At 41.8% G+C, this 22,904-nt stretch overlaps 1 protein-coding gene across 3 annotated transcripts in view; it reads left to right on the forward strand.

Annotated features, from left to right (window-relative positions):
- ankrd27 (ankyrin repeat domain 27 (VPS9 domain)) overlaps window positions 1-3,830 on the forward strand; it is a 61,277-nt gene extending 57,447 nt beyond the window's left edge. For 2 of the 3 annotated variants that reach the window (XM_067436033.1, XM_067436035.1), the window contains exons 28-29: window positions 232-283; window positions 3,235-3,830. In XM_067436033.1, the coding sequence (XP_067292134.1) occupies window positions 232-283; window positions 3,235-3,513 (331 nt within the window). In that variant the 3' untranslated portion in view covers window positions 3,514-3,830. Of the gene's footprint in view, window positions 1-229; window positions 284-3,234 lie in introns of all 3 variants that reach the window. The other variant, XM_067436034.1, reaches the window with a different exon arrangement.
- The last annotated feature ends 19,074 nt before the right edge of the window (window positions 3,831-22,904 follow it).

A 22,904-nucleotide genomic window follows, 5' to 3' on the forward strand; every position in this document is an offset into this window, starting at 1 on the left:
TGAAGATGAACGGAGGTCTTACGGGTGTGGAGCGACATTAGGGAGAGGAGTTAATGACAGACATTTCAGTTTTGGGTGAACCCTTTGATGCATCCTTGCGGAGTAAAAGGATTGATTTCTTACTAAACGTTTTTGTTTTTGTTTTTTTGTAAATTCCCCATTGTGATTATGGACTTGCTCGTGACTCAGGATGATTTCAAGCTGTTAATGAGAAGCTTTTGCTCTTCACAGGAGTCAGAAGAGGACAGACAGAGCAGCCACCACCTCAGCAGTTACAGACCAGGTCCTGCTCTCCACACACACACTCATTACTCTTCAATAAAAGCATTTAGTATTCTACCTGGCAGAACGAGAGAATAGTCGAATAGAATAGTAGAATAGAACGAGAGAATAGCCTAACCCTAACCCTAACCCTAACCCTAACCCTAACCCTAACCCTAACCCTAACCCTAACCTACCCTTAAACTGACCCACACCACCACACCTGTCCCTAACTCTACCCTTAAACTGACCCACACCACCACACCTGACCCTAACTTTACCCTTAAACTGACCCACACCACCACACCTGTCCCTAACTCTACCCTTAAACTGACCCACACCACCACACCTGTCCCTAACTCTACCCTTAAACTGACCCACACCACCACACCTGACCCTAACTCTACCCTTAAACTGACCCACACCACCACACCTGACCCTAACTCTACCCTTAAACTGACCCACACCACCACACCTGTCCCTAACTCTACCCTTAAACTGACCCACACCACCACACCTGTCCCTAACTCTACCCTTAAACTGACCCACACCACCACACCTGTCCCTAACTCTACCCTTAAACTGACCCACACCACCACACCTGACCCTAACTCTACCCTTAAACTGACCCACACCACCACACCTGACCCTAACTCTACCCTTAAACTGACCCACACCACCACACCTGACCCTAACTCTACCCTTAAACTGACCCACACCACCACACCTGTCCCTAACTCTACCCTTAAACTGACCCACACCACCACACCTGACCCTAACTTTACCCTTAAACTGACCCACACCACCACACCTGTCCCTAACTCTACCCTTAAACTGACCCACACCACCACACCTGTCCCTAACTCTACCCTTAAACTGACCCACACCACCACACCTGACCCTAACTCTACCCTTAAACTGACCCACACCACCACACCTGACCCTAACTCTACCCTTAAACTGACCCACACCACCACACCTGTCCCTAACTCTACCCTTAAACTGACCCACACCACCACACCTGTCCCTAACTCTACCCTTAAACTGACCCACACCACCACACCTGTCCCTAACTCTACCCTTAAACTGACCCACACCACCACACCTGTCCCTAACTCTACCCTTAAACTGACCCACACCACCACACCTGACCCTAACTCTACCCTTAAACTGACCCACACCAGCACACCTGTCCCTAACTCTACCCTTAAACTGACCCACACCACCACACCTGTCCCTAACTCTACCCTTAAACTGACCCACACCACCACACCTGACCCTAACTCTACCCTTAAACTGACCCACACCACCACACCTGTCCCTAACTCTACCCTTAAACTGACCCACACCACCACACCTGTCCCTAACTCTACCCTTAAACTGACCCACACCACCACACCTGTCCCTAACTCTACCCTTAAACTGACCCACACCACCACACCTGTCCCTAACTCTACCCTTAAACTGACCCACACCACCACACCTGACCCTAACTCTACCCTTAAACTGACCCACACCACCACACCTGACCCTAACTCTACCCTTAAACTGACCCACACCACCACACCTGACCCTAACTCTACCCTTAAACTGACCCACACCACCACACCTGACCCTAACTCTACCCTTAAACTGACCCACACCACCACACCTGACCCTAACTCTACCCTTAAACTGACCCACACCAGCACACCTGTCCCTAACTCTACCCTTAAACTGACCCACACCACCACACCTGTCCCTAACTCTACCCTTAAACTGACCCACACCACCACACCTGTCCCTAACTTTACCCTTAAACTGACCCACACCACCACACCTGACCCTAACTTTACCCTTAAACTGACCCACACCACCACACCTGACCCTAACTCTACCCTTAAACTGACCCACACCACCTCACCTGACCCTAACTCTACCCTTAAACTGACCCACACCACCACACCTGTCCCTAACTCTACCCTTAAACTGACCCACACCACCACACCTGTCCCTAACTCTACCCTTAAACTGACCCACACCACCACACCTGTCCCTAACTCTACCCTTAAACTGACCCACACCACCACACCTGACCCTAACTCTACCCTTAAACTGACCCACACCACCACACCTGTCCCTAACTCTACCCTTAAACTGACCCACACCATCACACCTGACCCTAACTCTACCCTTAAACTGACCCACACCATCACACCTGTCCCTAACTCTACCCTTAAACTGACCCACACCACCACACCTGACCCTAACTCTACCCTTAAACTGACCCACACCACCACACCTGTCTCTAACTCTACCCTTAAACTGACCCACACCACCACACCTGACCCTAACTCTACCCTTAAACTGACCCCCACCACCACACCTGTCTCTAACTCTACCCTTAAACTGACCCACACCACCACACCTGACCCTAACTCTACCCTTAAACTGACCCACACCATCACACCTGACCCTAACTCTACCCTTAAACTGACCCACACCATCACACCTGTCCCTAACTCTACCCTTAAACTGACCCACACCACCACACCTGACCCTAACTCTACCCTTAAACTGACCCACACCACCACACCTGACCCTAACTTTACCCTTAAACTGACCCACACCACAACACCTGTCCCTAACTCTACCCTTAAACTGACCCACACCACCACACCTGTCCCTAACTCTACCCTTAAACTGACCCACACCACCACACCTGACCCTAACTCTACCCTTAAACTGACCCACACCACCACACCTGACCCTAACTCTACCCTTAAACTGACCCACACCACCACATCCTCAATATCAGCAAAAAATGTTTTTTTGCAATACAATATGAGCACATGAAACATAAATGGCAATATCCGGGGAAAAAAGCATAATAGGAGCACTTAAAATAGCAATTTTTTTGTTAATCTTTTTTTAATGGAAATTTAATAAAATGTAAACTGCTAACATGACTCCTGATTGAACGGTTCTTCACAGACTCCAGACAGTCAGAGTGACAGACGGAGACTGATGAGAGGAGAAACGGTGGACCTCAGCGGCCCACAGCCGCCTCACAGCCAGACCCGGAGCCTGACCCGCTGTCACACCATCAGCCAGGACCTGACCCAACACTCGCTCCACCCTCCGCAGGACCCTCCGCTCCACCCTCCGCAGCTCAACGGGCACGCACCGCCGGCCATGGAGGAGCAAGACGCCCAGTGCGAAGGAAGCCATGTGGAGACCGCTTTGACAGAAATGGACAGTGTTGTGTTGTGATGCACCTGATGTCCGATGTTGTCTTCAACCAACTCATGCTTAATAGACGAAATATAAATCACTCATAGTAAATCTGTCCCGCCACCAAACTCACACCCCACCCACCCCGTCCTGGTCTGTGTTGTATTTGAGTGTTGAAGTAACTTGAATATGCAAGAACTGCGGCTTCCGACGTATCCTCGTGCCTCTGGTTTATGGGATGATGAGGTTTTAAAGGGTTAGATCACTCAAAAATTAAATGTATGTCATGACTCAGCCTAATGTGGTTCGTCACCTGTCAGACCTCCGTTCATCTTCACACACAGATGAAGATATTAGTGTTGAAATCCGATGGCTCAGAAAGGCCTTCATTGACACCAATGTCATTTCCTCTCTCAAGACCCATAAAGGCACTAAAGACGTCGTTACAAAGCCCATCTCACTACAGCGGCTCGACAATCATTTATGAAGAGACCAGATTAGTTTTTGTGCGCAAAAAAACCCCTAAATAATGACTTGTATAGTGATGGGCCGATTTCAAAACAAAGCTTCAACCGTTAATGAGTCAGTGAATCGATTCATGATTCGGATCGCGTGTCAAACTGCTGAAGTCACGTGACTCTGGCGATCCGAATCATGAATCGATTCACTGATTCATTAACGGTTCAAAGCTTTGTTTTGAAATCGGTCCATCACTATACAAGTCGTTATTTTGTTTTTTAAGCACAAAAACTCTTCTGGCCTCTTCATAAATGATTGTCGAGCCGCTGTAGTGAGATGGGCTTTGTAACGACGTCTTTAGTGCCTTTATGGGTCTTGAGAGAGGAAATGACATTGGTGTCAATGAAGGCCTTTCTGAGCCATCGGATTTCAACACTAATATCTTCATCTGTGTGTGAAGATGAGCGGAGGTCTGACGGGTGGCCAATCACAGGAGGGATTAATGACACAATTTACATTTTTGGGTGAACTAACCCTTTAAGGGTCTTGTGTGTGGGAATCAGAAATCGCTCCACAGCAAGAAGAGGGCGTTGCTTTTTTTATTCCTTGTACAAATGTTGCTCTTAAATCACAAAATATAAGAAAAATGTTTTGCATGTGTGAACACTGATGGGTGAAGTGGCAAAGACAGCAATGGAAAGCACAAGACAGAGCCCAGCTTTCAGATGTGTGAAGAAACTCTTCTTTTATAACACGCAGGTTAAAGGGAGACACGTAGAATAACCTGCACTGAACGAATGTGCTTTTAGTCTTCACTAGCACTTCATTTTCTTTCAGATTGGCACGTTGTAAAAAGGGATCATTAAGGATATGTAGCAAGATTGTAGTTTTTCTTTACAAAACTGAAGTGTTTCTCATCTGTTTATTCTAGTCATTGTGATTTTTAATTTTTGTGTGTTTATTTTTCCCATTATCTTAATGTCTTCCAACTTTTTTTTGTGTGATTACTTTAATTAGTCTTCTATGCATAGATCTCCTCTATAAACCCTCAAACAAATAATTTAATTACGCTGATAATAAAGCTGATGAATCACTTTTAATAACAATGCAGAGGATTTAGATTTAGTTTGTGGGTTTCTTAGCGCAGAGTGAGAATGTTGCATTTGTAAAGGAGGAGTGACTGATCTGGGGGCAGTATTATGGACCACAGCTCTATTAAAATCATGCACTTTATTCCCATGCAGGATTACTGTGTGTGTTTGGTTTGCCGATAAGACTGCAGTTTACTGACACGTTTTGAGTGGCGGTGCGTTTTCCACTGCAGGAGTGTGTGTTGGCAGAATTAATGCTGGACAGGAAGGGATTTAATATCTTCACACAAATTAAGTTTGAAATAAAACCAGCTGGTTTGTGATCAAATGTCACGCGTCTTTGAATGTAAGGGTTCTTTGTGGCAATCTGAAGATGAGCGGTTATTTTTGTATGATTACATGTCGGTTATTTTCTGTAACAATGTGCCTTATTTAATTTGTGCCAAAATAATGTAATAAAACCATATAACAAGAAATAAAGAGTTTTGGCAACATTTATTGGTGACGTCACACAAACAGCACGTCATGATCTTCATCCCACAACCGGAAGGCCTTCAGAGGGATTGCCAAAGCTACTGTAATAACAGTTTTATGTTATGTGTTAGCTCTAAAGTCATAAATCATCTTTTGGGTTCTGATCTAACTCGTGGGATGACAGTATTCCGGTTTGCAGCAGTAATGGATTGCTCCTTCACACGTATAAAACTCGTCTCGTGCCAGAATGGCGTGTGTGTGTGTGTGAGACCGAGCTGCAGGGATTGATGGCTGGAGCCGGACAGATGTGAAAACTTACAGCCCGCTTGATTTAATGAAAGAGATGTGGGGAAATCTAGTCATTAATGTTATTAAGCGCGGGGCGGCCATGCATCACGCAGAGATTAAGCTCTTCAGGAAAGCCGCGGATCAGTGAGAGCTTCAGTGATTGGAGGATTGGCCACACGTGACGTGTTTCGCCGTGAGCCTGTGAATGCGGTGTATGGAAAGCACAATGGATCATCAATTAACACATTAATGAAATATCAGGATAATATGTGAGACTCAGACCAGAAATAAGAATCTTCCCGTGTGTGTGTTGGCGTTCCTGCAGGAGAACAGGTTTATACTTTCTGTATTTACTTTTGCTGTAAGATCGAGTCAACAACTGTGATAAATTACACTTCAAAATTGTTGAAAAGATTTGCCTATCTATCAATCCTCCACCCATACATCGTTCTATCTATCTATCTATCTATCTATCTATCTATCTATCTATCTATCTATCTATCTATCTATCTATCTATCTATCTATCTATCTATCTATCTATCTATCTATCTATCTATCTATCTATCTGTCTGTCTGTCTGTCTGTCGAAAGGGGGATTCTGTAATCCAGTGCCGCTTCAATATACCTGTATATAGATATCCTAATGAAATTCATAATCGAAGCCTTAATCAATATAATCTTCCTATATTATTATAATGATTCTTTCCCGTTATGATTTTGCTTTGTTTCTTTTTTTCTAAAGTGTGTATTTGGTCTCTGAGGAGTGACTGAGGGTCTGGCCTAGAGATGTGTGTGTGTGTGTCACTAAACACTTGATCAACGAGGTGTCGTGTGTGTGGATTTTTGAGGCATCACACACCCCAAACATGTCAGGAGTGCAGTAACAGTGTTTGCTTACTTAGCCCGGCTTCCAGGTATGAAATATGGATTTGTCTTTCATTTAATTTATTAAATTTCATTCATTTTATATTTCCTTTAACTGAAAAACTAAAGAGTCAAGATGAATATTACTATTGTGTGTCCCTCTCACTGAGAGAAAGCATGTTATCAGCATGCTTTGGAGAAATGTTTTGTTTATAATTAGTTATGTTCTGAACCTTGGAGGAAACCGGTATTGTGTGTGTGTGTGTGTGTGTGTGTGTGTGTGTGTGTGTTTGTACCAGATCTGTGCAGGCCTAATGGTAGAGACGCTTTTCTGTGGCCTCTGAGGTCACTGTGATGTAATTCTGGTTATGGGGTGATGACTTGTCTACCTAGTTTGGAGATATGTGCTCCTGTCTGTCTTTGTTTGGCAAGTTGCTATCTATCTATCTATCTATCTATCTATCTATCTATCTATCTATCTATCTATCTATCTATCTATCTATCTATCTATCTATCTATCTATCTATCTATCTATCTATCTATCTATCTATCTATCTATCTATCTATCTATCTATCTATCTATCTATCTATCAGTAACATTGTAAACATTATTATTATTATTATTATTATTTTGTTATTATTATTAATATTAGTATTATTATTTAACACCAAGAGTTTAGGTTTAATTGTACATAAATCTAGAGAAAATGTAAATCTTCGGTCCTGTAAGTCTCCATATTTTCCCCCACTCTTTTACTCTAAACGCCCTTTTAGATTTACATCATTTTGGGATTTTAAACGGTGTGGAAATGAAAACTACATGCAGATATAACATTACATTACATTATAATTATTCCGATATCAACAATACTTTGCTTGTAGAGTAGTATGCACTGCTTTCTCTGTCAGTTCTTCAGATCCGGTGCGCAGATGTTTCTCTGAACAGAATGGCAGGACAGAGCTTATTTTCTGGTGTGTTTATCAGTGTGTGAAAGCAGACACTGGAGGGCAGTGTTACATCAGAGCAGAACACACACACACACACATTCAGTGACGCACAAGAGCCTTGAGCTGTCTTCTGTGGACTAAAACCACTTCAGCTCAACAATCCATGATCAATTATTAACACTATCCAAAGATGCTCTTTTTAACAGACAAATGTTAATATGTCTTAAATTACCAAAACATGTAAATCAATATATTTAAAAATAATTGACTTATTATGGGGAAAGGACGTGCAGCAGTAAATGTGCCAGGCAGGCCGATGAGCAGAGCGTGTCAACATGCCCCGTATTGACAACATCTCAGAGGACAGACACGAGTCTCTGTCACATGACCAGATTATTGGCAGCTTGTCCTGTCTCAAGGCACATGTCCCATCCATGTTTACCCCAACAAACATGACAGACATGCATAGATCCGCCCGGAAGAATCCCATTAAAGTCTATCGGGTTTAGCTCAGCTGCAATAGGCTAAAGTTGGAAGCCCTGGAGGCTTTGATTGGGTCAGAGCCGAAGAAGTCCTAGCATGTAAAATAACAGCATTTCACTATTATGATATGTTGCATGTTCTTTTTTTTTGAGGAACTTTGAGAAGACAGATAGAGGAATGTCAATTATACACCTCGTGTAAAAGTCACAGTGTGTTAGGCTTGACGTTATGGTAATTTCAACAGTTAAATGTCAGATTTATCTCAGGCTTTGGGAAATCCATCGAAGACTTTTGCAGAATTCCTCATCATTTCCGTATGAATTTAAATGAGCTTTACATCTAGAGTTGAATTGTGTGTCCGTTCTAACAAACAGCACACACTCATCCTTTAAGGGATGATCCCGATTCAAAACAGTGATTCATTGGTGCCACGCATAGACCGTAAAAAAATATGGACGACTCGACATCATCCGTTTCCGCTTGGCAGATTTGAAGCTTTCAGACGGCCTTGCACGGCGCTGACATCTTGGGACCGAGTCTGCGCAGTAGCGATTTCGGGACCGGAGTTGCGCAGTAGAGCGCAGGAAGTAGAGCAGGAAGTACAGTCGCGATATCAAAAGCCCGCCCACACTCTCGCAGATGCAGAACAATTAATAATGTTGGTGTGAAATAAACAGTTATGGAAATGTAGAAATTAAAGCTAAAGCTCTAATCTGCTCCCAAAAATTTCGAAAAAAGTCCGTTAGTGCCTCAGTGACAACTTCACTCAGAGAAGCCGTCAGTCTCAGCTGTCAATCATGACGTCACACCCCCCGTTTTTATAGCATCAAATAACTAACTCAAAGTAAACTTATTTTTAAAACGAACACTTGAAATGAAATCATCGTGATGATAACTGCCTTCAGTGACATAAACTAACTTTGGGGAAAACATTTTGAAGTGTAATTTTATTATTTAGTTTGCCTCGCGTCCATTAGAAATCACAGAGGGGCGGCTATACTGGGACCGGTCACCGGGGGGCGATAGAGGCGCGAAAGCTTCAGTAAATGAGAGGGAGACTGCAGGCTTGGTGCCACGCAGTTGATTACCAGCTTCTAACTCTTGTTCTGGTTAATTGTGGTTACAATACACACATGATTTCAATTTCCCCAAACATTCAAAATAATAAATTGAGTAGAGCCAACTCAAATTAAACCAGTTAGTTCATTCATATGTGTTTTATGAGTATTTAGAACTTTCTTTTGAGTTCTCAAAATGTGACACATTTAAAGTAATCTGAATTGTTTCATTGTTTTGAGTTTTATGATTTTTTTTTCTTGTTTTTGTTCCTCGGATGAGATGTTAAACCGAGGTCCCGACTCTCTGTGGTCGTTAAAAATCCCAGGATGTCCTTCAATAAAGAGTAGGGGTGTAACCCCGGCATCCTGGCCAAATTTGCCAATTGGCCTCTGTCCATCATGGCCTCCTAATCATCCCCCTCTCCTGATTGGCTTCTTCACTCCTCTCCACCAATCAGCTGGAGTGTGTGGGCACTCTTACACAAAATGGTTGCCGATATCGCCTCCTTTCCCCATAGCTCCACCCCTTCAGGATGTGAGGGTGAATTTAGCGTGAAATTAACGTCACTTCGCGCCCTTTAACTTCAAAGAGTCATCAATTAATGTTTATAGTATAGTATTACAGTTTGTTAAAAAAATTTGTGCTGTCCAACTGCAACTGTCCACATTTGTGTCTTGTACATGTAAGCAATAATGATAATTATAATAATTTTTAATAAACTGTGGCAGGATATGAAGGGGAATGAGAATATATATTTGCGTCACGTTTAGTCAATAAAACACTTCCTCAAAGCATACACCTGTGTATCCTCCTCCATCCTCGCCTCTTCACTCCTCCATCCTCACCTCTTCACTCCTCCGTCCTCGCCTCCTCAGTCCTCCATCCTCGCCTCCTCACTCCTCCATCCTCGCCTCTTCACTCATCCGTCCTCGCCTCCTCACTCCTCCGTCCTCGCTTCCTCCCTCCTCCGTCTTCGCCTCCTCACTCCTCCGTCCTCGCCTCCTCACTCCTCCGTCCTCGCCTCCTCACTCCTCCGTTCTCGCCTCCTCACTCCTCCGTCCTCGCCTCCTCCCTCCTCCGTCTTCGCCTCCTCCCTCCTCCGTCTTCGCCTCCTCACTCCTCCGTCCTCGCCCTCCTCACTCCTCCGTCCTCGCCTCCTCCCTCCTCCGTCTTCGCCTCCTCCCTCCTCCGTCTTCGCCTCCTCCCTCCTCCGTCTTCGCCTCCTCACTCCTCCGTCCCCGCCTCCTCCCTCCTCCGTCTTTGCCTCCTCACTCCTCCGTCCTCGCCTCCTCACTCCTCCGTCCTCGCCTCCTCACTCCTCCGTCCTCGCCTCCTCACTCCTCCGTCCTCGCTTCCTCACTCCTCCGTCTTCGCCTCCTCACTCCTCCATCCTCGCCTCCTCCGTCCTCGCCTCCTCCCTCCTCCGTCCTCGCCTCCTCACTCCTCCGTCCTCGCCTCCTCCCTCCTCCGTCCTCGCCTCCTCACTCCTCCGTTCTCGTCCCTCTTCACTCCTCCGTCCTCCGACCTTTTCAGAACTGTTAAGCCGAGTTCACACTGCCTGATTTCCCCCCCCCCCCGATTTTGAGTCGGCGACAGGTTTTGTGAAATCGCTGACAAATGCCCGGGATCATAGTCAAATCGGTGCTCGTGCACGCAAGTGACAATCACGCAGTGTGACTAATCAAAGACGCGATCAGAGAGAATCGCCGACGAGTCGCCGACGCCGGTGAGATATTTGGCGTGCTAAATATCTGGACCTGTCGGCGATTCAAACTCCTGCTGTGTGAACTGCGTTCTGACTGAAAATGACATCGGCGATGACCGACAGCCAATGAGTGACTGAGATACAGGGCAACGGGAGGTTCAGGGAGGAGTTATAGAGCAGAATATCAATATTTTAATAGATATATTTACAATTCTATCAAACAGAAACAAAGCCCAAACATTTGCACATCCAGCCACAGCAGCAGCACATTACACAATTGTTTATTTACCTCAAACTGTCTTTGCAGTACACAATCCTGGCTCCCTCTGTCTCTCCAACAATTTCTCCGGTCTGACTCACGTGTGATCTCGCGTTGTTTACTCACATCGCAGGTGTGTTTAGTTGGGAAACGTAGTTTGCGCACCGGAGAGAGAGAGTTCTTCCTCTTGTTCAGTCATGCAGTGTGAACTCCTCTGTCGCCGATCCATCGGTCAGTGTGAACACAGCAGGGACTGAATGATACCCCAGATAGTCACGCAGTGTGAAACGAGCAGCGACCCGACGAATTTGAAAATCGTGCAGTCTGAACTAGGCTTAACACACTGTTATTTTACAGATAGTTTTTTTTTTTTAAATAAGATATTTTACTTTAATTTTATGGTTTTTGTTTGGCTGCTGACCGTTTTAATATATATTTTTTAGAGTGTAAAACTGATATATTTAGATTTTTACTAACACATTAAATAAAGTGACAGCACCAAAAGTTATACAGAGAAACACTGTTATTTCACAGATTATTACAATAAAATAAAAACACTTCAATAAAGTGTTAAAGGACGCTCAAGATTGGACATTTACAGTTTTATTTTGGAAGACAAAATACAGGCTGTAAAAATATTGTATAAAACAGAAAATGTAATTAAGCTTTTTTTTGGGAAAAAAATAAAGTACACATTTTAAATGAAATACATTTGACGTTTAAAATACTTTATAGTTTAACAGTGTAACAGTTTAATTACATATAAAATACATGCCATTATTGCAGAAATGGACATTTGTCAAGTCACCTTCAAAGCAGCTGCGCAGTTTTAACAGGAAGATAAAAGTTTGTCCACCTACAAAAGTAGTCCATGCTGCAAATAACAATTCAGACAAGTTGGCAAAACTCAATATTTGAGGTAATCCGTTGCATCAAATGTTTTAAGTTGAGACATTTAAAATCTAATTAAACATAAGTGGCTGATTTTAATTTTTGTAATTATACACTTTGCTCAGCTTATATTTGAGTAAGCTAATTCATACATTTGATTTAAAATGATCAGGTTATCTCAACTTAAATATTTTTAGTAGTGGAAACTTGACTAGCTTTAACTAGCTAATTCAGTAAATGCCACCTTGCTAATTAGTAACAATGCTTTGATAGCATTAGCATGGCATAGCAATTGCTGAATGAGGACATCGATATAGCACATTTAATAGGGATCTGTTCTCAACAAAAAACTCAAACCCAAAAATGAAAATCCCGTCATCATTTACTCTCGCTCGTGTCTTTCCAAACTGAAGGACTTTTCTTCTGTGGGACATATTCTGAGATATGGAAGTCAATGAACATTTGGTTCTCGTCATTCTTCAAATGTGTGGTCTGCAGAAGAAGGAAGGCAGCGGCTGTTCAATAATAGCCATTATATTTACACTGTAAAGCAGGATTCTCTTTACACTTTGTGTAGTAGTAGATGCTGTTTATACTTATAAACAGTGGCAGAGACTATTATATATTTGCACCTCGTGATTTTGTACATTAAACAGGATACAGTAATAACTTAAGTGCACATTATTATATTTCTTAAAAAATTTAAATAAAGTCCTCCCTACACCAGGCACTAACTGATGAACACTTTATTATAAAACACACCATAGACACTTTATTTCCACTTTTCAAGTATTTTCTTCATTTTTATTGAAAATACATGCACTAATAAAATGAATCATTGGGGCTGTAAAATAAAGAAATCATTTTTCACACACACACACACACAAAAAAAAAGTTTGTTTGTTACCTTTGATTATTTGAGTAGCTCCCTTAGATATACACACAAAATATGTTTTTGCTACAAATCCAAATTAAGGGAGCTACTTATGTCGTACTTCTTAGGCTTAGAAGTGAATTTCTGATACTATTTAAATTAGTTACTTCAAATATTTCCTGCTGGATTTGGCTGATGCAATGAGCCCATTGCAATCCAATGAGCAATTCATATGCTAGGGTATAATTTTATTACAGTGATTCTTGCTTTTGGCGCGTATGACGTGCTGCTCACATCTTGCTGGAAACTCGTCTTTATTTATTTCCTTGTTTTGAAAATCTTGTATTTTTAGTTTTGCTGCTGGAAGCACTCACTCAACTTCATTTTGTGTGTGTGTGTGCAATCTACTTACTAGGGTAAGGTGAGGGGATTTCTAGTTCCCAGAATGCTTTGCATGGGATTCAATTAGAAATTGTTCAAATTATGCATCTTCATGTGTTATTATTGCTTAATGTATTAAGTTGGGATTTAGAAAAAAAAAAGAATAGTTTTTGGGGGTTACCGTGGTGATGAAAACCACGGCAATGTTTTTTTTTTTACAGTGTGCCTTTCTGATCTGATATGTGATGGGAAACGGGAGTAGATTGAGTTCAGCAAAAGGCGGATTCGAACTCCAGTAGTTTCACATCGAAACTTTCTGCCACGCGCCTCATCCTACACTATTACTACTGTTGACACGCCAGCGTCTCCTGGCCCAATCAGACGTCAGTAGGCGGAGTCAGTGTAAATAGCCTCTGCATGGAAGGAGGGCTGTTTACTTTATTTGGAAGAAGAGGAGAGTCGGAGTCTCTCTGTGTACGTAGATGCCTCATTAGTGCATGCAGAGCGGTCGAATGAGGCATCTATGTACACATTTCTATGATCGCGCCGGTTTTTACCTTCTTCAAGTAATGACGAATGTGAACACTAGATTAGATTCGTCTGATACTAGGTAAAAAAATAAATACTGTTGTGTTTCTCTCAGAAACCGATCGGTTCGTGTCTAAAGACATCAGTGTGTCGTCACGAGCCGCAGGGTTTAATATGGATTTGTGTGTGTGTGTTTTTTACTCTTGTAGTGGCTCTCGTATAAAAAAAAAACATTGACGTGCATTATACGAGCAACGGCTGGAGTTAAAAATCATGGAGGGCATGTTGGATGCACTGGGGGTCAGCAGTTAAACATCACATTTTCATTTTTGGGTGAACTAACCCTTTAACGTTTTGACTGGATTGTCCCTTTACGTCATTATTCACTGATGATCCTCCAGTCAAACCTTCCAGCACAGAACTGAAAACGCCAGAGAGTCGCAGAGGTTTGGAACGGCATGAGGGTGAGAATTCGCTTTTAGGCGAAGCTGTCTCAAAACTCACCCTTATGCTGAAGGTTTCACACCTTCTGTTAGTCCCAGGCTTGAACTTTTATAAGAAAGGAAGAAGGAAATGTCATTTTAACCGTTTATCAAGACAAAATGTGTGAAACAGTAGTTCATTATTTGCAACAGATTAGCCTTGTGACCTAAAGCCTCCTCTGCGTAAACATTTGACCACAGAAGCATCATCAGAAGCGTGTGTGTGTGTGTGCGTGCGCGAGTGTGCCTGCGTGTGTGTGCTCGCTCTCCGAGCCGCTGTGAGCATGTCGCTGACAGTCATTGCCGGGGGGCGAGGCTTGCACTGACAGCAGCAGAGACGCTCATTTGAGGGTGAGCCGTCAGAAATGTCACACACACACACACACACACACTCCCTCTCCTCCACATCCGTCACTGCAGCACGCGGCCCCTCACGACCGGCTGACGGACTGACGAAAGTTTTGGCGGACGGAGAGAAAACTTTCTCTGACAAGGTGACAGTTGTTGATGCATCCAGCTGTCCAGTCTGGGCCGTCTCTGGAGAGCGCGGAGAGGGAGGGGCGCGGAGGAGAGGGTCCCTAATCACTAATTTAGTGCCAGCCATGGCATTGTGCCGCGGGGCACATACACAGGAACACAGGGCTGTGTACACACTTATGAGGCCGGACAGGACAGGACGAACCTCTGCAGCCGAGGCTTTCAGTGGCAGGGCCGTATCGAAACTACTACTAACTTCCTGGACTTGTTTCACATTTAAAAATGAGGGCTACGTGACATTTGAATGAGTCAAAGATAAGCAAAGAAAATACAATTTTCCCACAGTCATCAATCAGTCTCCTTTACAATACAGCGCTTTTCCAATGCCGATTGTCTAAAGCAGCTTCGGTGTTAAACAGGACAATATTGAACAAAATGTGATTTGGCTGTACAGTCGTTCTGGAGAAAACAGTGATGTCATCAGATTATTTTAATTTATCATACAGCGACAATGTTGGCAGATCAGTGTTATAGTTTATAGAATTAAATAAGACCTAATTCATTCATTTGATTTGTATATTTAGCTGAATAACTTAGATCATAATGTTAGTGTCCCCAACTGAGCGAGCCGAGCCAAAGGCGACCAAAGGAACCGAAACTCCATCAGGGCATGATGGAGAAAATAAACCTTGGAGAAACCAGACTCAGTTCTGCTCTGGCCTATTAACACACCGTGGAGGATTATTATTCTGGCCACCGTACAGCTCAGAAATCATATTAGAGCGCAATATTAGACATTTCTGGGTATTACGCAAGAGACGAGTTTATTCAGGATGACGCTTCGATTACACAAGAATATGAATATTTGAAGGATCGGAGTCGTCGCGTCGGAGACGAGTTTATTGAGGATGACGCGCCGGATAAGATTGTTTTTCTTACCCCACTGGCAGATTATTTATCTTATTTTAAGCAAAAACTCTCTTTATTTTGATTTTTTCCCCAAAACAAGACAATTACTTTTGCTTGTCTAGTAAATACTTCTTGTTTTAGGAATTTTTCGATGTATGGACGAGAAACAAGACAAAAATACTGAGTAAGAGAAGCATTTTTTTTATTGAGGATGACGTGTCGGTGAGGCTAATTGAGAGGAGACTCTAATGGACACTTCAGGATGAGCTGGTCATATCCAGGAAACGCACCCCTGAACGTGACCAAACGTGAATAGCGCTCGGGGATATTATGTAAATAAATAATTAAAAAACCTGCGAAAGGGAATTCGTAACTCGCACGCGTTTAAACATCCGAAGCGTGCCCTGAAAGCCACCTGTGCGCGGAGTTGCGCTCTCTTTTAGGCCTTCCTGCGCTTCAATGGACAAATGCACTCATCGTTAAAAATGCCCGTCTCGGCGAGCATCCATCACATAACAGTCGGTTATGTCTAAAGTGAACACAAACACAAATCTATTACCAATGTCCTGGGTTTGTTTCACATTTTAAAATAGGGGCTACGTGAGACCACAGTAGACATTCGTGAAAAAGATTACTATCATGTCATACAAACCCATGTGACTTACTTTCTTCTGTAGGACACAAAAGGAGAGGTTTAGCAGAATGTTCCTGCTGCCCTTTTCCATATCAAAGCATAATGATCAAGGGTTGTCAAGCTCCAAAGAGGCCAAAAAGCATCATACAATCATACATCATACAAAGTATCACACAATGGACCATATGAAACAGCTTACAAAGTAAATTGTTTAAGAACCAATGCTGTCTGCAAATGTGGCACAAGATTGAATATGCATGTCAGGTCCATAACAATGACAGACATTGAGGGGGACAAGACCACCTATTGATTAAAAATAGCCAAATTTTAGTCTGCTCTGCCTCTGTCTAACAGCTGATGAGATGTTCAATCAAATCAAAGAAGGCATCCTTAGGCTAATATTCACCGAAGCTAAATGTTTAATATTTGACAACAGTTTTACAACAGACAGATGTTTTTCAGCAGCAGACAGGAAGATGTAAAAATATAAATTAGTTCTGTCAAATCGATTAATCGCGTCCAAAATAAAAGTTTGTTTATGTGTGTTTACTGTGTATTATTATTATGTATTATGTGTTAAATTTATATATAAAATATTTAAATATTATTATATAAATATATAAATCATGGGCGTCAGAACCACCCGCTTTTTATGACCAATGATATTGGACCCACTCACTTTTATCGTCTCTAATTCAGCACATGTCTGTTTACTCCTAACCGAGAAACACTTATGTTAGATGCTTTATTTCCACTTTTGTAATATTTTCTCAATTTTTATTGAAAATAAATGCCTTTCCAATTTGATATGGAAAATGGAGTAGAGCGAGTTCGGCAAGAGGTGGATTTTAACCTCTGATCGATTTTCGTCAACTTGATGCCATGTGTCTTACCCCTACACTATAGCCACGATACTCACTCCGTGATGTCCGTCATTTTGTCTGGCCCAATCAATCGTTTAGTAAATGGCGGTATATTTGTATTTAATGTAAATGGCATTTAATATTACTCCATTGAAAAAAAAAAATCTGAGAGAGAGGACCCACCCACTCAAGCTTTTATTTTGGATTGCGATTTATCGATGTGACAGCAATAAAAAAATTATACTTCAAATAAATGCTGTTATTTTTATTTTTTATTAAGCGCAGTGTAGGTGCGCGCTTTTGCTTTATTTTTAGATCCTTGGTTTTGAAGCGTGTGTTTCTTAAACGGATTTAAAAACTAAAGGCAATGTCCGTTAATTTCAATATAAAGTTGGATATTCCAATCCATTCATTGTGTGTTTCTTTCCAAACCAAATAAAAGCAAAAAAAACAACAACAATGAAAGATTAGTTCATTTAAGCATTTCATCAACCCTGTCAGTTCAAGTACATCACATATGGTCAAAAAGTTAGTTTGACCTTCTTCACGCAGACTTCTGTGCTGTATAATGCATTGTGTACCTTCTAGTGGTGTGAAAGTAAATTACATGAATGGCTCCAACACGAAGAATCCTGAAAAAATTATCATGTATTCCCCGAAAATATGAAACTGTTTCCAACACTGATAATAATCATAGAATGATTAGTGAAGGATCATGTTACACTGAAGATTGGAGTAATGATGGTAAATTCAGCTTTGATCACAGGAATAAATCACACTTTACTATATATTCACATAAAACGACAAAAAAAAGATTTACACAGAGTAATATTTCACTTTTCAAAAATATTTAAACATCTTACTGACCACAAACTTTCGAATGGCAGTGTAGATATAGATTCATTTGCCGTATGGATGACTTTTATTCTGCTTTTACGTCATTTTTGGATAATTTCCTATGAAAAAGAGCTGCTGTGACATTTGGTGTCGCAAAGAGGAAAGTGTGTGTGGAAGAGTGAATGATTTCTTCACCAGGAAGATGTGCTGTGTGTGTGTCTGAATCTGTCTCGTGTGAAGCCTTTGGCATGAAGGTTAAAGCGTCACAAGAGGTCCAGGACATCGTATACCGTCACACACACACACACACACACACACACACACACACACACACACCGCCGGTGGACGGCATTGTTTTGTTAGTTAATTGGTCCTGACCCTTTTTTCCGGGCTCTTCGTCTCTTTAGCGAGATGGCTGTGTAGATCACGGCTCGGCTTATCTAATTTCATTAATGTGATCTCCTGTCCATTGGCTGACAGCTTAATGGTCATTATTTGTGGTTCCCTTCAAATAAAGCTCAGACTGTAAATTGCAGTCTGTGGCAATTGGGATCTAAGTGCCACCCTGCATTACTATATAATATCTATTCCTTTAATTAACTGAAAGCCACACTGACATTTATTGGATTGCAAGTTACTTGTTAATGGCAATAAATTGCATAGAGGAAAAAAAAATATCATTGCTTATTTTACATCAATAATTTGAGGACCTTTAGGTAATGATTATTCATTATTCTCTCTACATGGCTGTCATGTTTGTTAAAGTGTTCGGAGGTTTACTTCACAATGCTGGGGAGAGTCTGCAAACATGTCACCATACGCTGGGAAATTCAAATGAGCTGTCAGTCATTAGTGTAACGGCAAGACTAATTCATATCACCTATAAGACTGATGAAAATATATGATTGCGAATGAATGTGTTAATTATTGGAGAAAAGTTTCTCCGGTGCGTGATGTTAAATAAGGCCCGGTTGGCAGCTAAGACAGGTTTGGCTACACCTGAATACAATTATGTTGCTGGCTGAATTTAATTACTGTAATGATGGTATAGGTTTAAGGAATTCAAAAAGTGATAAGTGCATAGAAAAAAGAAGAAGAAAAACTAATACACATGACAAATAAAAAAAGTTAAACAAAAATTAAAGCAGAAACCGTGCATGAATGCCACTTCAAATTGTGCAGTGTGAGGCATTATTATGCTTATATTGTGGTTTATAAGCCATTAGACTTTTAGTTCTGGCTAAGGCCAATAAGCAACACCCTAGCAACCACCCATAACACTCTAGCAACACCCTATATATATATATATATATATATATATATATATATATATATATATATATATATATATATATATATATATATATACATACACTCACCTAAAGGATTATTAGGAACACCTGTTCAATTTCTCATTAATGCAATTATCTGATCAGCCAATCACATGGCAGTTGCTTCAGTGCATTTAGGGGTGTGGTCCTGGTCAAGACAATCTCCTGAACTCCAAACTGAATGTCAGAATGGGAAAGAAAGGTGATTTAAGCAGTTTTGAGCGTGGCATGGTTGTTTGTGCCAGACGGGCCGGTCTGAGTATTTCACAATCTGCTCAGTTACTGGGATTTACACACACAACCATTTCTAGGGTTCACAAAGAATGGTGTGAAAAGGGAAAAACATCCAGTATGCGGCAGTCCTGTGGGAGAAAATGCCTTGTTGATGCTCGAGGTCAGAGGAGAATGGCATGGGCGTAGATTACGCGGGGGACGTGTCCCCCTCACTTTTAATAAAATGTATTTTCGTCCCCCGCACTTTTACTGGTTCTCACCGATCCTAGTCGACCCGCTCCGAGCGGGATCCGAACCGGCGTTACCTGCGCGAGCGCGGGCAAGGTAACAGGGACGCTAAAAACAGCTTTCTTTAATCTGGGTTGATAGCGCGCTTCTTGAGGTCACAGGCAATGTTAGAAACATAGAAACCAATGTGAATACATCAAGATTTAAATTCAGAGACAAAAAATAATCTATACATGACCTGTCATTTTATTCGAATCTAAATATGAGGAGGGCGCTCTCACAGAATGTCAAACGTGGATTCGTAGAAGTAATACCCTGTCACGCTGGAGCTGCAGCTGAAGGAAAACAATCGTTATGAGTAATGAATGAAACGTGACGACGACAATCAGACGATTGCGACAATATATGCTTTATGTGTGTTTTTCAAGTCATCTCAATGTAGGCTATTGATGACAATAAAGTATAGGCTATCATATGAATAATGCAGCTTTTTTAATGTTTATTATCTTCTGCTCACCACGGCTGCATTTATGTAATCAAAAATAGTTCAAACAGTAATATTTTGAAATATTATTACAAATTAAAACAGCTTTTTTCCTATGTGAATATAGTAATTTATTCCTGTGATCAAAGCTGAATTTATCATCATTACTCCAGTCTTCAGAGTCACATGATCCTTCACTAATCACTCTCATATGATGATTTCATAATCAAGAAACATTTATGATTATTATCTGTGTTGAAAACAGTTGTGCTGCTTAAAAATGTTGTGGAAACCATGATAGCCTACATGTTATTTTTCAGGATTCCTTAATGAATAGAAAGTTCAAAGGATAGCATTTATTTGCGTTCATTAAATAAATTATTATCTTTTGTAATATTAAAAATATCACTTGTAATCAATTAAATGCATGTCTGATCAACAAAAGTATTAATTTCTCTCTTTTTTTAATTTTACCACAAATGTTTAGATGGTTTCCAGAAAAATTAAGCATCACCATGAGCAGCACAACTGATAATAATCATAAATGTGTGTTGATCATCAGATCCTCATCTGAGAATGATTAGTGAAGGATCATGTGACACTGAAGACTGGAGTAATGATGATAAATTCAGCTTTGATCACAGGAATAAATCACACTTTACTATATCTTCACATAGAGAACAGCATGGTTCACATTAGAATATATATTTATTTTTTTACATTGCATAAAATCTATGGAGTCTTAATGCACAATTGTTTGTAGTATATAAACCAATCATAAAATTGGCACAAAAATAGGATAATAATATTATAGATATTAATTAGTGGTTATTGTTCAGCAGTGTATTTGATATCTTGCCCAATTAAAAGCAAGAGATGCGATAAATTATATTGGTCCAAAAAAAATAAAATAATTTCTGTCCCCCTCACTTCTGAAAAGATGGCTACGCCCCTGGAGAATGGGCCGACTGATTCAAGCTGATAGAAGAGCAACTTTGACTGAAATAACCACTCGTTACAACCGAGGTCTGCAGCAAAGCATTTGTGAAGCCACAACACACACAACCTTGAGGCGGATGGGCTACAACAGCAGAAGACCCCACCGGGTACCACTCATCTCCACTACAAATAGGAAAAAGAGGCGACAATTTGCACGAGCTCACCAAAATTGTACAGGTGAAGACTGGAAAAATGTTGCCTGGTCTGATGAGTCTCGATTTCTGTTGAGACATTCAGATGGTAGAGTCAGAATTTGGCGTAAACAGAATGAGATCATGGATCCATCATGCCTTGTTACCACTGTGCAGGCTGGTGGTGGTGGTGTAATGGTGTGGGGGATGTTTTCTTGGCACACTTTAGGCCCCTTAGTGCCAATTGGGCATCGTTTAAATGCCACGGCCTACCTGAGCATTGTTTCTGACCATGTCCATATCCTCTGATGGCTACTTCCAGCAGGATAATGCACCATGTCACAAAGCTCAAATCATTTCAAATTGGTTTCTTGAACATGCCAATGAGTTGACTGAACTAAAATGGCCGCCACAGTCACCAGATCTCAACCCAATAGAGCATCTTTGGGATGTGGTGGAACGGGAGCTTCGTGCCCTGGATGTGCATCCCACAAATCTCCATCAACTGCAAGATGCTCTCCTATCAATATGGGCCTACATTTCTAAAGAACGCTTTCAGCAGCTTGTTGAATCAATGCCACGGAGAATTAAGGCAGTTCTGAAGGAGAAAGGGTCAGACACAGTATTAGTGTGTGTTCGTAATAATCCTTTAGGTGAGTGTATATATATATATAACAGACTTAACAGTATTTAAATAAATAAATTATTATTAATATAATAAAATAATATGACTCTAATCTAAATAAAAAATTCAGCTAAACACATCAAATCTAAAACCATTTTCCCTCTTCAAATATTGCGAGAAAAAGCTGTGAACCACTGATATAAATGCCTTGACAAGGCCCAGAGATGTTTATGCATTCTTGTTTTATTTGTACTAAAACGAAAGGTCACTTAAATGTTCCAATGCATAATTATCTGATTGATATTCAAGGTAAATCAGAGGTGTGTGTTGTTTGCGAGCGTCTCAAGCGCCTGTCCTCCAGCAGGAATGCTCCTCACGCGATGATGCCTCTTGAAGCCTCAGTCACTCAGTGCCACCAGCTTGCCAATTGTGTGAACATATTCCCTGTCGGAGCGGCGCAGTCGGGGCTCGCTGTCTCTTTGCCTGCCTCACCGGTGATCAAACCTCTGGCCCTTTGTGATCTGACAGGCCTGCCACTCTGATGACTTCCTCAGCCTGAGACCCGCTCCGCTTGCGAAAGCCTCAATCCAGCCGCTCCAAAGTCAGAAAAGAACAGTCCACCCCTCGCTGTCTCGTCCAATCATGGCACGGTGGCGGCGGCGTACCAACTTTGAGCAAGAGAACATCAGGCTGGCAGATTCGGCACAGAGCATGATGGGTAAGGAGCGACGGCACCAGCCGGGGTCTTGACCTGGTGAACCCGCCCTGCAGGGAAAGGCGTGTTGTGGTGCGTCAAACGCAACCAGTCACGGCCGATCAGGCGCAGCAGATGGACGGTTCTCGCTCGAGTGTTTATGAGAACAGGAGACAAGAGACGAGCTTTAAAGTGAG

The sequence above is a fragment of the Pseudorasbora parva genome, chromosome 25 (assembly GCF_024679245.1).
Source record: "Pseudorasbora parva isolate DD20220531a chromosome 25, ASM2467924v1, whole genome shotgun sequence".
Classification (NCBI taxonomy): Eukaryota; Metazoa; Chordata; class Actinopteri; order Cypriniformes; family Gobionidae; genus Pseudorasbora; species Pseudorasbora parva.